Source organism: Heliangelus exortis, chromosome 1 (genome assembly GCF_036169615.1).
Source record: "Heliangelus exortis chromosome 1, bHelExo1.hap1, whole genome shotgun sequence".
Lineage (NCBI taxonomy): Eukaryota > Metazoa > Chordata > Aves > Apodiformes > Trochilidae > Heliangelus > Heliangelus exortis.
Window position 1 is genome coordinate 109,780,480 of NC_092422.1, and position 25,153 is coordinate 109,805,632.

At 36.3% G+C, this 25,153-nt stretch overlaps 1 protein-coding gene across 6 annotated transcripts in view; it reads left to right on the top strand.

Annotated features, from left to right (window-relative positions):
• The window catches only part of CBLB (Cbl proto-oncogene B), a 130,335-nt gene that overhangs the window by 68,417 nt on the left and 36,765 nt on the right, over nt 1-25,153 (top strand). For all 6 annotated transcript variants that reach the window (XM_071758022.1, XM_071758003.1, XM_071758030.1 and 3 more), the window contains exons 5-10: nt 5,805-5,961; nt 9,931-10,052; nt 12,324-12,461; nt 14,026-14,113; nt 16,432-16,563; nt 20,273-20,476. In XM_071758022.1, coding sequence (XP_071614123.1) covers nt 5,805-5,961; nt 9,931-10,052; nt 12,324-12,461; nt 14,026-14,113; nt 16,432-16,563; nt 20,273-20,476 — 841 coding nt within the window. The remainder of the gene's footprint in view (nt 1-5,804; nt 5,962-9,930; nt 10,053-12,323; nt 12,462-14,025; nt 14,114-16,431; nt 16,564-20,272; nt 20,477-25,153) is intronic.

The following is a 25,153-nucleotide window of genomic DNA, read 5'->3' on the forward strand; positions in this document are numbered from 1 at the left end:
GAATCAGCAGGGAAATGTCAATGATCTTAGATTTTCAATTCTCCATAGTTCTGCCATTTATTTTAACTTTAAAGGGTTTAGTCTTCATTGTGGAACCTTAAAAAATTGAAAACGTTTCTCTTTCTGTTGTAACAGAAATTGATTTCCCCCGCTTTCTGAGGAAACAGAAGTTCTTTCATTGCAAGGGTCAAACACACTACTATTTTGATGATCTGATACACCAGCTGAGACCCAAAATCTATTTATTTTCATGGGTATTTAGGAAAAATGTGGCTATTGATTTCTCAGTAGCAGTTAAAACCGGGTGTATCAGATTGATAGTCCAACTTTTGAGTAGTTGTGGTTCTACTGTGGTCAGTGCTTTCTGGCTCAGGACAGAACAGACATAGCCTCTGTGGCTTGGGTTCAGAGAAGAATCAGTAAAACAGGCAGACCACAATGTGCAACTTAACCTGAAAACACGTAGCTGTCAAAGTGAGACTTCAGATAAGCCACACCATGTTTGATTCTCTTATTACCTGGTTTCTTGGTCTTCATGCTGATACTTCCCAAGAACTCTACTTTTGCCTGAAGAGTGTGAAAATGTGGACTGAAGAGATGGTTCTGGTCTAGAGAGCTTCAAATCTGAGTAAGAGCTGAAATGTGAAGGGAAGGCAAAGATAAAGAGAGATGAAAGAGGAAGAAGCAGTGATCCAAGTGCCATAGCCTTCATCACTATCAAACCATGTGTTTTGGTAATGGGAACTTCTAAAGAAGTAAACAGGGAATGGGGCTTTAAGAGGATGGATCTTCTCTCTGCTGATCAGCATCATGGAAATGGACTTATTGGTACCCTTGTTTAAAAATTTCAGCTAGAGGCAGACAGTTCATTCCCTGGGTGGTAGTGAGAAACGATCTCACTAGGTCTTTTTTATATAAAAAAATGACACACACCCAACTTTTAACAAAAAGGTCGATAATACTATATAGAAGAGCTAGTAAAGGGAAAGCTCTAAGAAATTATAAAAAAACAGAAAAGTACAGTAGTCTTCACAACTATTCTCACTGGCTAAGAATAACGTAAAATTGCATGTACAAAGGATAGAGAAAAGAAAGCTATAATAGTTGGCACACAGGACCGTGAGACAGGAGAATAGATTTTCAATGGAAAGGCAGTAATAAGTATAAAAGCATGGGTGTACTTTGGATTTTTAGCTAGAGATCAGAGTTGGAAACACAGATAAGCATATACCCCTTGGAAACAGAATGGATCTCTTCAGGAAGTACTGGCTCGCTGTCACGCCAGTAATATCCAGTTATATGTGGGTTGGGAAGTGGATATGTTTGGTGGTATACTGTCCCCACTTCACAAGACTCATTTTATTCTTTACCTTCTCCTTTATGATTAGATTAATCTGTATTTGTTCTGCATTATGACACTATTTAACAATTGTACTGGCATGATATGGCAGAATTCCTTTTTCCCTTAGGACTGAACTTCTCAAGCCTTCTGTGCGTCAATTGTTTGTTCTGTAGTTCAGAAGTAATGAAAACATGTGGCCTTTCACTTAAAACTGAAGCAGCAGTCTTAAGAAATGCTCTGTTCAGTGATGATAACCAAAATCCACATTGCTCACTGCAGACTTGCAAAGAATGTTGTTTCTATCTGGGTCAGTATTTGCTTGAATATTTTTGAGTTTGCTCTGGACACAATTATGTCCTTTTTATGTTATGTTTTCTGGCAGCATTTAAGAGTCTCTTGCAGACAAAAATGTTCACTGTAAGGGTAAGTTACACAGGTATATGTTTACCCTCCTAGACATATTTGTGGTCTGCTCTGGTTCAAATGGGACCAATGTCACTTGACATTCCAGCATAGCTGCATCTTTCCAATCTTACTGAAATGCTATACTCTGCACACTCAGAAAATATTTGCTTCCTCTCAAGGTTTATTTTAATGTCTTTGACTTGTTAATAATGCAGCAACTTTCAGGGAGTTTAAGAAATTCCTGTGTGTACATGATCAGGGCAGGAAGGAAGGGAAGACCTAAATTTCTCTGCTACACTGCTTGAAAATTACATGCTGAACATTAATCCTTCTACTTTAGGCATATGGAAGTTGTGTGGATGGTGTTAAATATATTGGAGATTAGAGTGATCCTTCCTTTGACACATGTCAATAAAGATAAATAATTATATACCATCTTATATGAAATATTTTTTTTAATGCTTGTAGTTTGATTGGGACATTTTTGAAGAGACCATTCTTCAATTATGCTTTCTGATGTTACTATTGCAGAAGAAATGTAGAGAAGTAGCATCATTTGGGGAGACTTGGGGTAGAAATGGCTTATTTTAGGTTTTTGACAGGACTCCCCAGTTATTAGAAGAGAATCTGTTACCAAAGCCCTGAGTGTATCTGTTCATAATGTGTGCATGTGTAGTAGAACTCTTAACTAGATAGTGAAAGATCTAGTAAGATCTAGAGTTACTAATTGCATCTAATGAACATGCTCTCATGGGGAAAAAAAACCCAACAAACCAAACAAAAACAACAAGCCAAAAACCCAACCAAACACCCAAACACTTTTTTAAAACCCATTTCAGTGTGATTGCAGTGCTGTAACCATTAAGGGTGGTTTGCAAAGAGAATCAGAACACATTTCAGAGCCCAGGTTACAGGAACTAAATAAACTGTGTCTCAGCTGGAATCAGGGTGCTCTGCAATGAGGGGCAACTTGCCTAACTACAGCTGAATACCTGAAATACTGAGATGCTGCACTTCCTAAAGCTAATTTTGCAGAGATCTAATGTTACCAGGATGTCAAATCACATCTTACTGATGAGCTGTAGCAGAGCTGACTAACTCATCTCCTCTTAGACAAGTGCCCACAGGTCAGCCTAATTTAAGCGTGAGGCGTGTACAGAATACCTGCCAGTCTTTAGTGCAGAGTATCATTAAGGCATGATGCAGCAAATATTACAAGGACATTAGAAGTATTTATAGCAGAAAACTTCCATGGTCCAAGAGCTGAATGCTTCTATAAAGGAAACTTTTTTTTTTTTTGTTTGAATATATATATATATATAAATGTATACATATTTTTAACAGCAATCAAAGCATGCTGTTAACTAAACCAGTCCCACTCTCAGCCTTCTTTGGATTGGTCCTGGTACCTTCTCCCTCCCACTGGCCCTACCACCTCCCCAAATGAAAAACAACTCTTCAGATTTGAATAACAAAAATGTGCTTTCAGAGATTACATATCCCCTAAAACACAAGAAAGTAACAGCAGTCAAATGTTAATTCAAACAAAAACTCAACTTTCCAGCAGATACCCTCTTTCACATCATCACTGTGGGAAGTATTCTCCATAAGCCTCTCCTTGAGCTCTGCTAGAGGAGGGTGTTCCTCAGGGTGCCTCAAAAGTCACCAAATCTCAGTGCTGGAGGAGCCAGGAGGAGAGAGGGTTGCAGAATCCTTCACCACATGAAGACTCTGAACACTCTCATTTTGAGTGTGCTGTCTGCAGGATCTGGAAAGAGCAGAGTGTCCGTTTGTATATACAAACTGGAGAGAGACATTGAGGCAGAAATGATCCCTGGCCAGTGCTGTTTCAAAGTATTTAGGAATGATGGCTGTAGAAAATGAACTGCTGAGAAACAGGAGTTAATGGGCTGCAATAACCAATTCTCATCTTTGTTTAAGACAGCAGGAGATAAAAGACTTATCCCACAAAGCTGCAGGAAAAAAATCTGGTGACTTGAGTGTATTTTAAATCTGGCCACCACTTTTTTCAAGCAATTGTTCTTGGAGAAGTCCTGCAAAATAAGTGGAGATGTTCTTTCGCTAGCTAATCACCCATTTCTCGACATCTGCTTTCTGTCTTGGTTGTGCTCTTAAAAACATATGAAGACTTTTTTGGTTTTTCAGTTGGTGGTGGGGTTTTGCCAGTGAGAGATGTTGGTGAATAGATAGTGAAAGATCCTAGTTACTAATTGCATCTGATGAACATGCTCTCATGGGGAAAAAAAACCCAACAAACTAAACAAAAACAACAAACCAAAAACCCAACCAAACACCAAAACACTTTTTTAAACCCCATTTCAGTGTGATCACAGTGCTGTAACCATTTAGGGTGGTTTACAAAGAGAATCAGAACACATTTCAGAGCCCGAGTTACAGGAACTAAATAAACTGTAGGCATTTGAAGTGAGACAACTTTAGCAGCATGACAGCACTGATGTTTTCCTACTTCATTCTCTGAACTTGAGTGCACCGTTTTGTTCTGTCTTTACCATAATCAAAATTTGATGTGCATTCTTTCTTAAATGGCATCTGATGTGGTATCTCTCTTCAGCTCTTTGTGGTTTCCTGTTTTTCAAACAGAGATGAAAGTATCTGCTGAGATCTATTAAACGTCACATTTTATCTTTTATGGCTTTCTCAATAGAAGCCTCCAAGTAACAAGTTGATTTCTTTACATTTATAAATTTAGTGAATAATGATGTGGTAGAAATACAGGAGCATGTCTTTAATGTTGAAGTTCAAATTACAAATTGTTTTCATTCCAATTAAGGACCAATTTTGTGGGGTTTTTCTCCCAGTACTGAGTTACTGTAACACAGATATCTACATAAGAAAATAAAAAATTGAATAAAAACTAAAAATTAAAAAATAAGGCAATCTGAACTAATAAAAAATGTCAAGAAATATCAATGAGTTTGTGAGACCTGTCTTTTGTGATTTTAGCAGTTACTAACAAAATTTTGCTATGAATGTGAGATTTTTTTAAGTGCTGAAATTAGTTATATGTTGGCTAACAATTATGGGCTGACTGTGTTTTGGTTAATTGAAATATTTTTAAAATGTCATATTATCAGCTGTCAATGTCAGGAACAACTTTATTAAGAAAAAGTTATGGCTTTGCAGAATTTGGATTTGACCTTAATGACAGGAGAATAATTGTATCATTTGACAATGTCTTAGAGCTTTGAGAGTGATAAATAGAGCACTTTCAAGTGATCAGCCTCATCAGTCAGATTCCAAATACAAGAGTTTGGTTGGCAAAAAAGCTAATTGAATTACTTCAGACCATGCAAATAAAAACTGGATTTGACAGAACACGGCTTTGAATTAGAGAAGATAATTTTAATTTCTTTCTGTTCTAATTTTCCACCTTTTCCCACATGCACTACTGTCTGGAAAAGTGTTCCCCATATTGCAAGAATGTGTGAAGGTGAAGATTAGAGAAGATGTATTTTCTGATATTCGTGTAGTTGTCACAGGGTATGACAGGCCTTGGACAAGTATTGGTGGTATCTGGCTGATAGCTTTCTCATTACTTGACCAGTGTTTATGAGTTTTAGCTATAAAAAATGTCATCACAGTAGATATTACATTCATGCTTGTTTTTCTCAGAATTGAGTCTGTGAAGTAAGGAGTTTTTTACTAAGCACAGAGCTGGTGCTTTACACCATCTTTGCACACACTTTGAGAGGGTGTGATGTTGATTCCTGTTGGTTCCTGCATTTGCTTGGTAGGATATTTTAGGTTCTGTAGTGTTCTTTTTGTGGTCCTCCTAAGGAAGCTAGAATATTTATGACTGTGAAATCAATGACACTTTTTTGGACTGTGTTTAATGGATGGCAAACTGTTCTTTCATTTGCTTATCCTGTTTTCAGCAAGCTGTTTTCAAAATATTTGTTGTCTGTAGAGAAACCAAAATAATATTCTACTTTTTGAAAGGTTCTGATGTTTACAAAAGGTATCAAATCTTAAATATGTGGGCTTATTAAATTTGTTGTTTCCATCCCTCTCACAGAACTATAGTGCCATGGAAAGTATTTAGGCAGTGCCTTCATGAAGTTCATCAGATAAGCTCCGGTTTGGAAGCAATGGCTCTTAAATCTACTATTGACTTGACCTGCAATGACTACATTTCAATTTTTGAATTTGATATCTTCACTAGGTTATTCCAGGTAAGATTTGAAAACTTCAGATGTTTGTGTGAATTCGAGAAGCCCGGTGTCCCAAGGCCAGTACCGAGGGACCAAGGAAACAGATTTTTGGAAAAACTAAAATAATTGTAATATTAAAATTCAGTAATAAGTTATGCAAGTTTTAGGAAAACTGAAAATGTCCAGCAACCACAGGTTTCTGCACATATTTAGTATGGTTACACCGTCTTTGTGTTTGCTGCTTACTTATTTTTCACTATTCTTAAATGAATTTGTAGAAATATAGACCTTCAGGTACTTATCTGAATTCTACTTTTGTTTTCATTGTGCTTTGGAATCTATGCATATTTACGTGAATTGTTTACTCAAGCACATCACAAAAATTGCCCATGGCTACTTTTTGGGCTAAATACTATATTCTAACTATTTTCTCTATGTATAAATTTTTGCCAGTAATGCTCTGCTGTTTGTTTACAGTAAGGGACTATCTTTGGAATTGCATTAATTGTATTATTGTTAATAGGTAATATTTATCTCAAGTCTGTATGTCTATGTGTCTGTTAACCTTGTATCCCTCCTACAAAACATATTTGGGGTATTTTAGGCAATACAGAAGGCTTTGCTGGTTTGCATCCTCTTAGTTGTATTGATTCTGAATTTGCTACTTTAGGTATTGCTTTTGTATATAGGAATCTTCCAGCTATACGGCCATTTACTTGATCATTTACTTTCTTTACTTTGTACAGGGATAAACTGTTGCACAGCCTCAGGTTTCATCAGGGGAGGTTTAGGGTAATAGGAAAAATTTCTTCACTGAGATGGTTGTCAAGTAGTTAGAGACATGGTTTGATGGGACTTGGCAGTATTAGGTTAATTGGCTCAGCAATCTTAAAGGTTTTTTCCAACCTAGATGTTTCTATGATTCCTTGAATAGTCTTTAGATTGTTGGAGATAAACTCAAAATGCCAATTTTACATTAAATCCTGGGCCATATGGTTGTTCTATCCTCCATGTGATTCTGTGATAATTTATGCTTAGCTTTCTTGGGTTTGCTATTATGGGAAGGGGTGGCATTAAGAAGTTGATATTAAGATTTGGCAGGAGATGATTAATGGTTTCAGTTTACAGAGGTTTGGTTTTGATAAACCCTATACTGAGTCAAAACCTCATGAAACCTCATTAAAATGTTACCATGTAAGTAATCTTTCTGTTTAATTTAACAACAAACATTGGTCAGTTATTAAAGCACAGATGAGCTATAGAAGTTTGGTCAAAATGTTGAGGGTTGTCTTTGAAATATTAAACTAGAGAATTTAGCAAAATCTTCCTAAGCTTTGCCCTTTGTGTGGAACTTGATACAATTAAGGATTCCTATCTGAACATTCCTGGCTTGGGATCAGCTTCTACTCTGTCAAAGTTTCTCCCTTTAATTCAGTATTTGGGAAAATAATATGGTGTTCAGGTTAGTAATCAAGCCAAATCTTTATCTAAGACTTAACTACAAAATGCCTGAGGGCCGTTGGCTGTGACTTGCATCACTATGAAATATGATTATTTATGGTTTCTTTCTGGGGGATTTTTTCCCCTAAGCATTCTGCTTATGAATAATAATAGAGTTTGGGGTGTTGTTTTCTTGTTTAGTTGGTTGGTTGTTTTAATCTGTACACCAAATATCACATTAAATAAGAATCTGAGAAGTAACAGTTTGTTCTGACCCTATGTGGGGGTCCTTATAGATTGCATTAAATTTCAGGAAAGAAACTTCAAATTCCTTGTTCTGCAAGCCAATGGTTGGGTTTTTTAGCTTGTTCTGCAAGCCAGGGAGTATCTTATTTGCATTAGTTTCTTTGTGAGACTGTTGTCATTATGGTTCCTTGTACTAGAAAAAAGGGGTCAGCAGTACTGATACATGTAAGGAGAGAAGCCTGGATAGGATTAACTTTTAATTTAACAAAGAAGAAAGAGATATTTTGCCAAACATACTACCAGCTGATGCAATAGCTGCACGACTGTCGAAGTGAACTTGCCCTGAACTTGGTCTGAGAACCTCTCCCAGAGGCTACATTTTACTTCACCAGTTTTTAAACAGCTTCTGTAACTATGTGCATACACCCACGTAGAGAAAATCCCAATTGTTCAAGTAATCAAAATACTGTTTAGCCAACTGTGGGTTGTGTTACAGAAAAGCTATGTTTATAATGATGCTTATTCACAGAAGAAACCACGACTGCTTTCTGCAAAAGTGAAGCTGCTCCCCCTGCCTCCCTGCTGTAGACATGCACAGCCTCAAGTGCTGTGTTCCCTGGCCAGAGATAATTGGGATGGGAGAATAGGTGGATGCTTTGACAGAATGAAATTTCATTCTCTCACTGTTAAATGGCCTTTTATGCAAAAATATTTTTGTAGAAGAGAAGGTACAAATCTTTCCCTGTGTATCGTTGCTGCTTTTGTAAATGCTTGTGTGTACAAGGTAGGGTAGGAGTTCTTGCCCTCCAATTTTTCAGACTTATTCTCACTTAGTAGTAGTGGAATACTCTGTAGAGAGTCCAAGCATTTGACAAAGGTACTTTTTCTGTCAGCTTAGAAGCTTGATTGCTTAACCAAAGAATTCGCCCACTACTGGAATTTATTTTATAATGTACTGTAATAAGCCTTTATATTACCACAGTTCAACAAAACTTCAAAGTATTGGAGATTTCTGCTTTACAACCATGCACCTGAGGAACACAACAGGAGAAAGAACATTGTGTTTTGTGAAGGGAGTGTTGGTGTGGTGAAAGAGTCAACTCCCTTTTCTCTCTTTTTAGGGCAACTAAAATTTTTCAGCCTCCTGGTATCCATTTTTGGTGAGGGTGTGCAGAGAGGAGCTAGCAGGATGTGGTGTTGCATCTAGGATAGTGATATTTTTTCCTCCTTTCTTTAGGACAGATTTGAAAACTTGAGCTTTCTTATGTCTTCTCTGTCAAAACCTTACTGTTCTGTTTCATGTGTCTGATTTGAAGAGGTATTAATTTTAAAATAAAGCGGGCTTTCATCCATGTTTAAGTAGTAGTTAGAGTTTGCCTGGGAAATGTAACGTATCAGTCTCAGGCAGAACTGTTTAGATATTCTGCTCAAGTGTGTCATACAACCTTTACATCTCTGCCTTACTGGCCCTTAGAAGTCCTTTCAAGAGAATTTTCAAGGCACACAAGCCTCCTCTTGTCTTGCTTAACTTTACCTGCCTTGATCTTTTTACAAATACATAAAAAAAGTTCCCAAACCATTCAGAGGCAGTTTCTTGTCTCCAAATGCTGGCCAGGAATACTTGATATATATTACATTACTTATTATATTGCTATATATTACATTACTTGAAAATCATCCTTCATTTACAGTAAAGGACTTTTCTGTGTTCTTCAAAGTAATAGTGTATCAAACACTGTTTTCTGAAGCATTTGCTACTTGGGTCAGCAAAGACTGTGACAAAGTGCTGTCAATATTTGGTTTGTTTTCTGGCTGTAATGCCATTATGGTAGCTGAAGAAATCAAGTACTAAAACATAAGAAAAGGAAGGACGGCTAGAATTAATGGCTTTATTAGGCTTCATTTATTAGTGTTACTTATCATTAACTATGGAAGTGCCTCATAACCTCTCAAGAATAGGCTTAATTGGGTTTTTATGAAACCATCATGGAGTTATACTCTGCAGGCTCTAACTAAACACGATGCTTAATATTTTATGTAGATAAATATAGGAGATTCATTAAATTCAAGTTCTTCAGAATCTCTGTCCAAAAATTTATACTTGATGTTCCTGTTCTTTTGAAGGAACCCTTGTAGCAAAACTGATTATATAGCACTGTCTTTTGTACTCTCTAGACCTTTGCCAAAAGTGTGTATTTTTCAGATGAAGCTAAAACACTGTATGGGGCTCTGTTAAATTGAGTTTTATTAGAAATCTGTAACTGCCTGGCTGCATCAGTTTAATTGTTGCTCTTCTCTTTTTAGCCGTGGGGTTCCATCTTAAGGAATTGGAACTTCTTAGCTGTGACACATCCTGGATATATGGCATTCCTGACATATGATGAAGTGAAAGCAAGGCTGCAAAAATACAGCACTAAGCCTGGGAGGTAAGAGGTTTTGCTGGTAATTGCTTTCCAAATGAACTTGCTGTTTCAGAAGCTACACAATTATTCTAGGTTCACATTTCCAGGTTGCATCATTCTTATCACTGCAATATTGAAGAAGTTTTGGCTTTTGTGTGTGTGTATGACAGAGTAGTACTAGTAGGTATTCTTAAATATTTGTGATTTTATTTATATAAAAATAAATGTTTTAAGGTGTTTAATACTAAACCTCAGAACTCTACATTCAGAAATTGCTGACCTTCTAGGTTTTGAGACAGGAATTTTGTAACCATTATCTGCTTTTTATGGCATAATTCTTCTACGGTGCTATGAAGCAAAAAACATTTTAATAATACACAAAAGTCTAAATAAGGACAAATAAGCAGAAAAAAAAGAAAAATGTATTGTTTTCCCTTTCTTCTGAATTAGGTACAATAACAAATGCATTACTGAAAAGCATATTAGAAAAAAAAATCGGTTTTCAAAATTAGCATTGAACAGTTTCTTAACAGTAAATTAAAACTCATCTTAACATCATTCATGGTAGCATGCTTAAATTATTAATTTAAGCAGTGCTTAGGTGTTCCTTTTGCATTATTTTCTTTTTCTTTGCCAGTAATGATTCTATATCACAGTCTCTGCACCTAGAAAAGGAATCTGTCAGATTTGGCATTGTGATGCATATTTCTATATGTTCCTATGCATACTCAATTATTCGAACTGAACTGTTACCATTTATGCCAGTTCTATTGTCCTGTTTTTTCCTTTGGTCAGATTGAAGAAATAAAAATTCTTTAATACAATTAATCCCACATTACTTAATTTTTAGTTTTTTAGTTTTACCTTTTAGCTATGAAACTTTTTTCCCCAGGGTGTTTGTTTAACTTGGCTTCAGGATCACATAGTTAAAAGTGCATAATTTTAAAACTTTACTTAGAGAAGTCTAACGCCAGTTGTATCCATGATCTGCTTGGCTTCTTTTGTTTCTTAGCAAACAATATACTTTAACTTGTTAAGTTACCTGACTGGTCAAATGCATATAAACAAGAATCTTGTGGTTCTAATAGCATAATATTCATTGTTAGCTTGGCACTCATGAACACTTATGTGGAAGACAGGTTGATTTTGACAGTGGTTGCTATACTTAGTATTTTCTCTATTATTGGTTCTAATGCTGTGATTATGAAAGAGCAGTCATGGTGAAATTACCCAAAGTTGTCTTTATGTTCTTTGAAAACAGAGAGTTACTTTTAAGATAACGTTCTATTGCATATGAGAAAATTAGTTTCTGAATTGGTTAGGTGAAATGCTGGAATGTGAAAGAGCAGAGATGAAGTGAAATTGGCTCTTTTGATTTATCTAAGCATCCTGGAAATTACAAGATTGTGTTCAAATGAAGAGTGACTGCTTCAGTGTCATGTTCAGTCTCTTGAATATTGTGTAAGCTATGCCAAACTTCAGAGAGGCCAAGATTTCTCATTTTGAACAGTTTGGCAGGAAATAAAACATTGATGTATAATTAAGAAAAGCTTCTCTATAGTACAAAATGGAGTTTGCAGTGTTTCACTGTAGAATGCTTTTCTGACTTAGATGTTTACCTGTAAGGTGGTGTCTAACATGAAAGGGAGAAGAAATTTTAGTAAGAACAACTAAACGCCCAATACTCTTGCCTGTAATGTTTCTTTTCCTCCTGTTGTGCTCCCTGTGTTATTTATGCTGCGACCTATCACTTGTGAAACACAAGTATTTCAATTTAAGTCCAGTTGGGTTCTGAAATAGAAGTCTGTCCTGTTCACCTCCTCTGGTATACACAATTGCTAGGGGAGCAGTTCTTAGAATCCATCATTCACATTTCTGTTGCATCCAAATGTTTTTTTTCTATTTCCCTTTTCATTTAGTGGCCTGTGTATGCACAAGAACGTATGTACGTCTTGTAGCTGTGGATACACTGGATAATACACTGTTCTTGAAAAGGTTTAATGTAATAGCACTTCACAGTGCATGTGCAGTTTTCGCTTGGAGAGCTGAAAAGGACTCATATGAAAAGTTGAGGATGGGGTGTCACTTCTACCTTATTTCTGCCTGTGGGGAATTCACAGTGTAAAAGATACAGGTTTATTTAAGGTCATACAAAGAACATGTGGTAGAATTCAGAATCTGACCCAAATCATCAGAGACTTTAATTCAGTGTTTTATCCAGAGGTCATGCTTGTTCTCCTCAGTTGTTTTGCTCTGATTAACAATGATTTTTTTATTCATCCTGTTTTTATCAAGCTACATTTTCAGATTGAGTTGCACTCGGTTGGGACAGTGGGCCATTGGATATGTTACTGGTGATGGGAACATCTTGCAGACCATTCCTCACAATAAGCCTCTATTTCAAGCTTTGATTGATGGCAGCCGGGAAGGATTGTAAGTATGAATTCCTATAGTCACTGTAGCCATGAAATCCTGATTTCCTTGTTCTTCTTGTGCTTATATGGGTAGTTATTAAAGATCTTTAAAACAGAGAATCTGGATATGGTATTTCCTTTGGAGTTTAAGGACCATCCCTTTTATTCATTTGAAAAACACTTGTTTCCAGGTAATTCCACTAACCAAAGTTAACCAAAGCCATATCTCATAGCAGATAAACTCCAGGAGAAAATAAAATTGGGCAGCTGTCACTTTGATTCCTTCACCCCTCCACAGTAAGAGCCCTAAATGCACTTAAGCTTATTGAACAATTACTACTGCCAGTTACTCATGTTTCTAACTTCAGACAATGATTTGAAAGCTATGTAATTGCTTTTTTATATATTGTGCAGCCAGAACATTTTCCAGGTTCTAATAGTTTACTGGAAAGATTTATAAGAGAATCTAAATTCACAGGGAGAAGTAGTACATTTTTACTAGGCTGGCTTAGGTAGCAGACAGATTTTGGTGTTAAAATCTTTTTAAAAGATTTGGTGTTAAAATCTGGGGTACATGTTTTGATATATACATACATGATCATAATGAAACAAAGTAACAAGCAAAAAAAAACCCAAAAAAAACCCCGGGAACCTTGATCAGTCCTCAAAAAAAGCTTGACAAACCTGAGAAGTCCCTTATAAACTTGTAATTTTTCTCATCCTTTGCAGTCCAGTAATTTTTTTTTCCAGGTATGGTATCTTCATATTTGTAATAAAAAACCACACTTATAATGGCATTGATTTTACTGGACAAAACCAGAGCAAACAATTACTAGAACTGAGCATATTTAATGCAGAGTGAAGTTTTTGTACCCTACCTAGTTATAACTTTCTCACAGGGTGACATAACATGACTTTCAAGAAACTCTGTCCATGCTAGAGGTAACAGAAATATGAATGTAGGACAAGCTGGGGACTCTGTAATATCATTTAATCAATTACTACTTCCCCACAGTATCGAAATGCTCCTGTTAAAATCTAGTCTGCATCTTGGATTCTCACTGTGTATTCTCATCATAGTATACACAAATTTGTCATAATAGACAGATATATACATATAAAATATTACATACATTATGTACATCAGAATACACACAGACACATACAAATATCTGTTACCTGTCTATTCTTCCCCATTACTTAAACTAGTCTAGAACCACTGAGTGTGATGCTTGCAATGGAGAGATCACTAGGAACATATTTGCAAGTACAAGCTCACTGTGCAATGAATATTTTTTTTTGAGCTACCCCCAGAAAGTTATCAACTCATCAGAGCTCAAATGCATCCTGATAGCAACTGTGATGTGATGTCAAAACCTTTCCAGTGTTTTTATAAATAGGCTTGACTATGTGTCAAATTGCCTAAGTAGCAATTCAGTTCTACCCAAAAGGTAGGAAAGGTGGCTGAGAAAAGATGATGCATTTTAGGTAATGTCTACTCTAACTTTGCCCCTGTGAAATGTCACAGGGTATTATTAAGATAATGAAGTAAATGTGCATATAACAATCTTTTTGTGATGCAGCTATCTGTTCCCAGATGGACGAAGTTATAATCCTGATTTGACAGGATTATGTGAACCCACACCACATGATCACATAAAAGTCACACAGGTATGTTGCAGAGTTTGTCAGCTATTTGGTAATCTGCACTTCCCTTAGTATCTTCTCTAATATCTATTATATGATAATAAGCTTTTGTTAAAATGTGAGACAAATTAATGATTGAAAGTAAATTGTTGATAGAAAAGTTTCCATGAAGGGCAGGATAATAATCCATTAAACTCAAGTCGAGGCTGATGTAGATGGTGTGTCTTGGAAAGTTTTGTTTATTCTAAGTCTAAGCCAAGTGAGAAGTGTGTTAATAGCTATGAAAGTTTTATTCTGATATGTATACATGTTTCTGTAGCTTTGTGTTTCCTTGCTCATAGCAGACAGGATTAACAGAAATAAAATCAACATTAAATGATAGTTTTGATGCCTGAGTAGGAATGGCACAGTTTGTTGACAGGTCCAGGAGGAAATCTGTAGTTCATATATCACAAAGATGTTGGTCTCTCTCCTTTCTTCTTTGTTGTGCAAACTAAAAGACAGATCAGGGAAAAGCAACAGAAATAAATAAGTGCTTTTAGGAGCTGCTTTGCAGAGAAAATGGAGAGTATCTAGATGTGTCATTTTGTAAAGTGATAATGTGATAATCTAATGTGCAGGTTTGATACTCAAGTAATAAGAATTAGCCAGAAGACAAATGCTTGATTTAAAAATTGTGCTGAAACTAACACTAGAAGGTTAAAGTATACTCTGTAGAGCATTTTTCCTGACAAAAGCATCTGGAAGACTTTGGGGATATGTTCCAAGAAAAGACATCAAACTAGATAAAAGCCATAATGTTTCAGGTGGTCTTCCATTTCTAATCAGAGCAGACTGGATGACCTGCTGAATCTCCTCTAATTGTGAGTGCTCTATATGCATTCCACCCTCAGAAATATTTTAGGAAAGAAGTATTGATTGCCATCTATAGCATTACCAGGAATACCATTATGAAAATACCTGTTTCCTAAGTGAGAGTTCAAAAAAACAATCACCTGAAAAAAGTCTGAGTACTTCCACTTACCTGACTTTCCTCGTCTCCCTTCAGTTTTAAAATAGTACCGCAGGAGTAAATGCAGAGATACCAGAGATATTTGTGTGGCACAGAATGATTTTCTAGCCCTATATCCTTACTTTTCCTCAAGGAAATGGAAAGCAGCTGAGACATTCTCAGTGATTACCTTGTTCTTCACAGGCCAGTCATGTTGTACTGTGAATTAATCCCGTTGCTTCTGAACTTGTAGTTATGAGGACACCATTATTAAATTCTGATGGTAATTTAACAGAGTCAGAGCTATGTGGATGCTGCCTTAAATAATATGTAACAGCAGTAACAGTTTAAAGCTGTCTGCCTGGCTGCTTGAACTATGAAAAGATTGTATGAATGTGGCTGCAGGGCTCGATTGCTGCAGATGGATTCTTTGTGAGAGCTCCAACATAACCATCTTTAGTACATACTGACTACAGCTGCAGATATGAGCTGTCTCCTTTTTTTTTTTTTTTTCTCTTTTTCTTAGCCTCATCTCCTCTCCCTTTTCTCAGCAGTAGCTGTTGATTTTCATGTTACCTGGATTCTGCTTATTTTAATATTTTTAATTTTTTTTTTTCAAGACTAAAAAACTTGATTTCTGTGCAAATGCATTTGATTGTCAGTTCCCCAACAATACCTGATTCTAGAAAACTGAGCTCAATTTTTATCTATTTATTCCTCCTGAAGGTGGTGTTCTGCCTTCCTGTCAGTCTTGTAAGGATTGAAGTACTGAATGATCTGTGCAGGACTGTTGCCATGTAATCCTGGGGGGTTATTCTTGGCATACTTCACAAAGGTTGTTTTTCAGTTAACCATATTACCATACTACATCCTTTTTTGTAGGTAAGAAAGCTCTTTGCTTGGCAGTTTTCAGTCCTAATACTTTTATTAGTCTTAAACTCATACCTAGAAAAGGAAATCTCATTTTTTTTCCCATCCATCACTTACTTTCTCACTTACAACGGTGTGTTCATTATCTTTCTTTTAGCTGCAGCCATGGAATAGTGGGATGTATGCCTTGCATAGTAGTTACATGGGAGAAGTCTGTAGGAACCTAATAGGCACAGATATTTTAAACTGGTTTTGTAACATGCATTGCAGTATACTACAGATATGAAGAAGCATAAAAGTTGGCTGTTTCACTAACAATGTGTCTTTTAAATAGCTCAGTGGCAATAGTTTACTTGGTATGTGGGTTGGAGAACAGGGGACTCAGAAATGTTTGCCACTGCTGGTGCCGAAGTACATTATTTGTAAATAATCACAGATCACAGTGAAAAAAAATAATCACTTGACTTTTTTTTTGTTACAGGAGCAGTATGAATTGTACTGTGAAATGGGTTCCACATTTCAGCTGTGTAAAATCTGTGCAGAGAATGATAAGGATGTGAAGATAGAGCCTTGTGGACACCTTATGTGCACTTCTTGTCTTACAGCATGGCAGGTACCGTCATAGTTCAGTTAGTAAAAAAGAGGATGGAGTCCTCTGTTACATCCCTCTTTAAAGTGTAGTTGAATGTTTTACTTTTCCAGGTACTCAGTAAGAAGGTTCAAGGACCTATTTATTTAAATTATGAACTTTTCATTTTTTGGACCAAAATCTGTTAAAAGTAAAGTTCCAGGAGTCATTAAAATCTGGACTTGTAGGCTTGCCAAGGCCATTTGCTGAAATGCTGCTAAGTGGAAACTATTTCCTGAGCACAGTATCCACTCAGACAGTGAAAGGTGGGTGTTTGGTGCCAATTCAACCACCCAGGTCACTTTGTGATGTATTCAAGAGGCTGGAAGGAGGACAGGTAGCAGCTGGGAATGGATAACTGACTAGACAGTGGTTTAGAAGGAGACAGGATGTTTTTGGTGAGAGGATTCCATCAGTAGTATAAATCATGAAATGGTCTGTGGAAAAACAAGCTTAGGATTCTTGTGTTTCACGTTACTGATATGTAAAGCAATAAAGTACCTAGCTTGAGGTAGTTGTTAGGGAAGGAGATGAGAAACCACGATCTTCCAGTGTTGTTTGCAGAACCTCCCAAAAAACTCAGACTTCCTGGTGACACAGGTGGGTGAGTTTTGTCTGCCTTGTTCATGGATGTATAAGGTCTGCGGGAAAACCAAGGATTGGTACCTTTTGTTCAGTGTGGTTAGCAAGCATTTGACTTAAAAATTAAAAGGAGAGGTAGTTTATCCTTCCCCTAATAGGTGCTTCCCAAACTGAATCATTTCTGCCTTCTCCCTGCTGCCTGTTTATTCTTCTGTATCTGTATTTTGTGGGGAGAAGTAAGCATCATCCCTTTCTCAGGCAGTTAGGCACCAGTCCTTGGTTACAAATGTAGTGAGAAGAATGAAAAGAATCCTTGCCTCTAGTCCATTTTTGACCTGATTTTCATTGAGGTCATCTCAGTTAATGAGTTTACATCCTCTTAATTGGGATAGAACTTAAAGTACTATAGTTTTTCTTTTCATATTCCTAATTAAGGAATCATCATTGGCAAGCCAACACAATGTATCAGAAGCATTATCCAAATTTTTCTTTTATTAGCAATAAAGCTTGCTGGAAAAGGAGTATTCTGTCTCTGATTGTGTGTTCTTTCTGAAATCTGAGTTTTATGTCCCAAAACCAAATCTTTCAAATTGCCCACAGGTCAGAAAATCTGAGAAAATTCCATTTTAGGCACACTCAAATAAGAATATTAATTTCACCACTAAGGAGCTGCTGAGCTGGAACAATATTTCTCATTTCAGAATGCTCTTACCATTTCCATTGTGAATGACAAACATACAGGTCTGGCTGTAGAAAACCCTGCTTAGCTGGAAGGACTGAGCAAAAGGGCTGAAATCTCTGTACGTTTGATTGCCATGTGTCTCATAACATGGTAGCAACGTGTAGCAACATGTTCCAGTTTTGCACCAGTGATGTGCTCTGATTTTGGAAACTTGTGAAGCTGAGGTCCTCAGTATTTTGGCTAATAGATAGGGATCCAGGAAGAGGACAGCAACTTCAGGCTCAAATAACCAACATGTTTGAAAACATTAAGCTTTATCAGAACATTGCTGCAAGCAGCTGTAATCAGCCAGGTATATTTCGGACTTGATTACAAATCTAACTTTTGTATAATTAGTGAGGCAATGAAGAAATATTACACTGTAACAACATCAGCTGTTGCAAGGTTCTGGTGGGCTAGTGTTTAATTGGCACCATAATGGCTCATTAGAGATGCCTCAAGAGGTCTAATACAGATGTTTTCATTAAGCAGAAAAAAAATGAATTAGCAACATCAGATCTGCATAGAATACTAAGGAAGATTCTGATGTTCACCTGTATGGAGATTGGCCTCTTAAATAAGACTTGGTTTAACTCTTTCCTTTTTGTATTATGCAAGTGGAGTAAAATGCAATTGTCTTCTACAAAAATCTTTTCCCATCTAAAAAGTACTGTTTCTAAAAGCATATGGGCATTTGTGCTGCACTGTAAGGTTGACAGCAGTTACTCTCTCAGTTTTCTAAATAGCCATTATGTGGGGATGGATAAACATTGGTATTTATGTAGACATCCCACATCTCAGTTTTAATTTCCCAGTTGTATTCATACTGTTGCATGCAAGTTTCTGCAGTTGTGATTTGGCTTCCCGATAGATTTTGGTGAATTTAGTGCTTTGTAAAAGAAAGGAAGGAAACTGCTAGTATGGAGCTTTTTGACATCACAGATACAAGAAAGCCTGGAAAATCTAAAGCTTTATGTTTTGCAAGGCTGTTTTTTGAAAATGAAACTGTGTATGAAGAAGTGAGGATGTGATGGTAATTACTTCAGTGAGTCCATATAATTTGGAGGCACTCTGAGATGTAGTAAGTGATGTTGTCTAGACCTTTGTAATTAGGATGCAAGGCTGTTAATTGGAGTTTACACATATCTTTCAAACAGGATGAAAATCCAGTGCTAACCATGCAAATAGGCTGTTGTCAGGAGACATCATTTATAGTTATCTGGCTTTTGGATACAGTTTTTCCACAAACTGTAAAATCTTCTGTCAGCTCAGTAAGACTCAGAAGTATCAAGGTAAAATTAATTCTAGAAAAAAAATTAAAGCTGTCCTTACGCCTTAGAAATATAAAAGCTGTGCTTGATTGATGATATTTCAGCACAGGTCGGTTATTTAGAATGGTGCTTGAATCTTAGAAGTTGTCTGTCTTCCTGACTGCAAATAAAACAAAATGTGATTTCTGAATTCAGGATGAGTTATCAGGATGGCTTCAGGAAAGCTTCAGGTCTCTTCTGGGTGTGGGGGTTTTTTGTGTTTTGGTTTTTTTTTACATTGTGCCCCTTGATGTAAAAAATTCTTTGTGCTTGATAAGGAAGGCTTCTCTCTGATACTTTTATTCATTAGTAGCCTGAAATCTACTCTAAAGGGTTTTTGATTACTTCTGTTGAGAAAAAAAAATTCTGAAAAGAGTAAAAGGAATGGAAATATGTCTGCTTGAAAACAATTTAAAACAAACCTCTTAGAAATTATAATTTAAATCATTCTTGTTTCTGATTACATGTGAAAATAATTCCTTGTTTTACATAATTTATTAAAAATTCAGTAAAATCCTGGCTTGCTACTTAAGCATGTGAAAAATGTTTGTAGCTTTGTTGTTTTGTGTGCATATCACTGAATGGTGGTAATGTTGCTGCCATGATGGAGTGTATATATGTTCTCCAGAGAATAAGAACTGCATGCCTTAAAGCTCACCTGCATTTTTAATTTAAAATGAAAATAAATACTTTGTATTTAATGTAAAAGATATATAATAAAATGCATTGTCTGACTACACACCCTGTCCTCCTATTCTCTGAAGTAATAGAAAACTTGTAATCCTAAAAGGCAAAGAATTACTTCCTGACCTTTGATACTAAGACAATTACAATTTTGGTTCTTTGTAGATATAATGGTTGTAACTTTATTAGTTACTTGTAAGTGCAGGTTAATCTTTTGAAAAGAAATAGCTTTAAAGGTGCAGTCATTTTATGAGTCTATTTCCTTTTCGCTACAGTGCTTCTTTACAAGCACTTAAGAGACCTGCTATGGGCATCTTTGTGTAGAAAGTTATGACCTACTTCTAAAACGATTTCTATTTTTTATTTCTTTAAAATATGTCCTTTTTTCTCACTGTAGGAATCTGATGGCCAGGGCTGTCCGTTCTGCCGCTGTGAAATCAAAGGAACTGAACCAATCATTGTGGATCCCTTTGATCCACGGGATGAAAACTCCAGGTGCTGCAGTATTATTGATAGCTTTAGTATGCCAATATTGGACTTGGATGATGATGATGATAGAGAAGAGTCTTTAATGATGAATCGTTTGGCTTCAGTCCGAAAGGTAAATTCAGACATATAAAGCTATTCATTCATCAGGGAAGCTGCCTGTAACTTTAAACAGGGAGAGGTTGTACTTCATGCTCTAGGTTTCAGCTAATCACTGAACAGTTCTTGAACAATACTTCTGCAATAATACTGAAGTTGAATAGGAGAAAAAAATAATTCCAGATTCTCAGTTTATGTGAACTGGGTTAACTCTGTTTAAAATGGAGGAAGCATGAGTTTGTACCAGCTGACACTCCTATTCAAATTACATTGTATGGACAATTCCCAGGACTTTGTGTTTTGTAATGTTTTTTGTCATGAAAGTGCTCTATGGTAAATTCTAGGATCATTTTTGATCACAGGAGATTTTATCACTTCTAAGTGAGCATTATAATTAACAAAAATTTATTTTATATTGATAGATTTCATTATTATCTTTTAGCCTGGAATAGATATAGTCTATACAACACTGGATTTTACAGTGCATGTTCTGTATTTTACCTTAATACACATATTTCTGATATCCTTCCTAACCTTTTAAGTCATATGAATCATTCTTATGTTGCACATATAATACAACATGTCCTGCTCTTGGGAGCAGTTTATCTGTCATGCCTGGACTTGCAGTTTGCAGCCTGACCTCTGTGAGATAGTCTTGAAATGATTGGCTTTTATGAAACTATCAGTTCCACTATCAGGCAAAAATGCATTATGATTTTATAAAAAAAAAAGGAACGATAGGCCTTACTCTAGAATGTTTTGTTTCAGTATCCACCAAGTGCTTGACTGCTTGGATCCTTGCTTATTTTGTGCCATTAATTTCATCGTTCAGTGAAAGAAGAATACTAATTATCTTGGAAGTTTAGGAACAATGTTTCCCACTTCTGTTAGCCTCTTAAAGTCCTTACTTGACATGGTTGAATTATTGGGTCACTAGGTGATTTTCAGCTGCTGTTTTATTCTTAAAACTGTTATCAATGATTGTACAGTGATGCTCTTAACACACTACCTGTGTAGAATAATTATATACAATTGTTAGTAATACGTTCACCAGCCTAGTCTGTTTCTTTTAATCATCATTTTTCCTATTAAAGAGTGTTTCTTCAGAGCCTGCTAAAAGAAATCCTTTTTTCCTCTATGACATTATGTAGGATTTTACTCTTAATTTTTTTGTTTCTTGTTAATGCTGCTGATATGAAGGTGGTACTTCATAGTGTCTGTGTTGTAGTGATTTGATTTGTTGAAACAATGGAAGTTAGATTACTAAGACAACAATTCAGTTCTCGCAGCCAACCTATTGTTATTTTGTAATCCCAATGTGCAAGGTTTTTGGGTTTTTTAAATTCTTATTTTATTACAAGGGCTGTCATATGCTTTCTCAACTTAAAGATGGTAATACATGAAAAATCAAATGGGTTGATTTTTGTCTCAAGTCACCTGGCTAGGCCAGGTAGTATTCATGTGAAAAAAATGTGGCATATCTGAATAGTAGTGAGCTGAAATGTTAAACTTGCTGGAAGAGGAAAGATTCAAGTACATAAAATCCCGATGAAAGTGACTGTGGGGCCTCATGATGGGTTGTGGAAATACTCAAATCAATCCTTACTGTCCTGGAAACCTTGTGGCTGGGACATGGTTAAAGTATTTGTAAGCTGATACTGCCAGTATTCACTGTCTGTGTGACTTGTACTTGGAAATATATTCAGAATGCAAATAATAATTTTGGAAACATTCTTGTTGAAGCACTCTCAGTCAAGTCCATCACTGATTGAAGGGCCTAGTTATGTTTCTAAGTGAGCTCTTGACAAAACAGAAGGCTGAGAAACACTCTTTGAAATGGTCAATAAAGTGTAAAGAAGATACAATTTTTTTTTTTGCTGCTGTACCTTTGAATTATGTATAGAAGTTGGGTATCAGAAATACATGAATTCTACAGTTTATCTCTTTGTCTCTTATAAGATGTAGGAAGTATCTGAATTAAGTCCCTGAGGGGCCTCAGGCTTGAAATTGCTTTAAGGAAAAGAAAAATAGAAAAACTACATAGTCATTCCTTAAATGAATGAGTAAATGGATATACTTTAAGAAAAATAGATCATCCTTGCTAGGTGTTGTGCATGAGTCAGAAGCAACAGCAAATCAGCTGTAACAGACTTTAGAGAAATCCACTGCATTTAGTCTGTTTATCTGCCTCATCAAGCACCTTTTCTTCTTTTTTAATTTCTGAATTGTCTTAAGATATTTCTTAATGAAATAAAGATGAAGAGTCTGGTGCCAAAACCTCTGTTAATTGTCTCATCACTCAGAAATTTCCAGCACCCTGGTATCAGATTAGCTAATGCAGCTATTGCCTGAAGTATTACATTTTCTCAGCTCAATACTATTTGTGCAAGCCAGGCACAATGTTATGAAATGCACATTAAAAAAAACAAAACAAAGCAAAACAAAAAACCCATGCAGACTGCAGACTCAGGTAAATGTCAAAAATGTCTTTTTTCATTTTTAAAGGGAGCATATGAGTCTCTAGTAGACTGTGCTTATTATTCCACAATACTAAATATTTCATTGTCTCAATGAATGAAAAGTTATCTTGTACTAGATATAACTTGACACACTTATTTTAAAAAGACAGTAAGAAAATAAGAAAAATGCATAGTGCAGGAATTCTTGCTAAAAGCAAATAATTTTAAAATCATAAGCAATAATATAGCTGTTTAGTCCAAATAATATTACATGAAAACTCCTACCAGTATAGGAGTGTTAAAGTGAATTAACATTATCTGAAAACACTTTCTTCTAAAACTAGATGAAGTAACCTTGTCTGGGGAGTTACTGTCTTATCTAGGATTAATTTCCTAGCTGTCTGTATGCACCAAAACCTGACTTTGATTCAGGCTGTTACTTTGAAATAGTTATAGGAAAGTGCCAAAGCTGAAAGCTGCTGTTTGTCATGATTAGGCTTCTTCCAGCAGATGAGTTGGGTCAAATTTAACAAATCATGACAAAAGACCTTGGTTCTAAAAACATGGGAGGAGACTATGTATTTTTCTCAGGGATGACTGATAATAGGACAAGGGGTAATGGTTATAAACTGGTGCAAAGGTGGTTCCATATAAATATTAGGAAGAATTTTTTCACTGTGGGGTGACAGGGCACTGGCACAGGCTGCCCAGGGAGACTGTGGAGTCTCCTTCCCTGGAGATATTCCAAACCCACCTGGATGTGTTCCTGTGTGACCTGCTATAGGTGACCCTGCTCTGGCAGGGGGGTTGGACTAGATGGTCTTTCAAGGTCCCTTCCAACCCCTAGCTTTCTATGATAATTCTGTGATTCTATGATTTTATTCTTCGAGATTCTATTCTATGATTTTATTTCTTAATTTAAAAGGCAGGAATATTTGAAAAAAAAAAAAAAAAGTCAAATAGGCATGTAGGTATTCCCTTCAGCTGAACATTCTTCACTCTCATCCCTACAGGTCATTTCCTTCTTAATGTTACACGTGTTTGTGGGAATATATTAAAATCCTACCACACAAGAGAGTCCTTAACTGGTTGATTATTAGTGTTTGAAAGAGGGAGGCAGTAAATGCTGGGAGGCAGTGTGCCTTAACTCACTGCCCATAACATGGTTTGTTGATTCCCTTAGGTGGTGTGGTGCTGACTCACGGCCTTAACGCTCCTTCCTTCATGTGCATTTTCTTGGGTCAGCAAAGGAAAGATCACATAAAGAATAAACCTGTCTGTGTAAAAGATGTTTATAGCCTTTGGTTTTAAGCAGTGTTATTTGATATCCTCATACAAATTTTTAAGTGCACATTATACTAATCTACTTAGATCACAATTTATCCTAAGAAGAAATAACAAATATGTGACTTACTCTTACATAACTATAAGTAAAGAAACTTCAGGGAATTGCTTGGAAATGGAAAGTCCTCTTCTGGTGTAGTTCTACTTGAACCTTCTTTAGATGTCTCATTATGCAATTTATAAATTACAGAGTTTGCTCCAGCAAGACAGAATCAGAATAATATTCCTCAGTTACTTGTCAGGTTTTGTGCCGAGTATGCTTTTCGTATGTGCATATCTGGAAGAAAGGCATCTGAAGCTAAAACTCTCAATGCAATAGCCTGGCTGCTAAGATTTCCATTAGAAAAACCCCCACTAGAAATTGTTCAGAAGCATGTCAGAAGCAGCCATATTCTTGGTCACAGCCTCTAGTGGCAGTGATACCTGTATATGCCAGTGCTAAATACATCTGATTAACTAACACAAGTGTGGTCTGCTCTGCCCAAACTAAGTCACAGCTGCTTTTCCCTTGGCAGCAGTCATGCCAACCAGATGAATTCCGTGTTGTTACGAAGGAGTCTGTGTTCTTTTCCTTAATTACATCTTTATTGCACAGGTCTCTGTGTATTGCAGCAGAGCCCCTTTGTATGCTGAAGGTCTGTCTTCTGTCACTGCCAGTTCATTTATATCAGTTTGTGTCTTAGTAGCTTGCTTGTTTTTGATTTATGCCACTGTGCTGCTCTCATTGCTGCTTGATTTCCAATGAATATCAAATACACAGAAATCTCCTGTAAGTGACAAACAGAAAACTTTTAAGTCTCTTCATCTTTAAGGGAGTCTGTTAAAAAGAGTATGTAATGTGTACATCTGTTCATGGCCTGGCATCCACATGAAGTGCAGACATCTTGTTG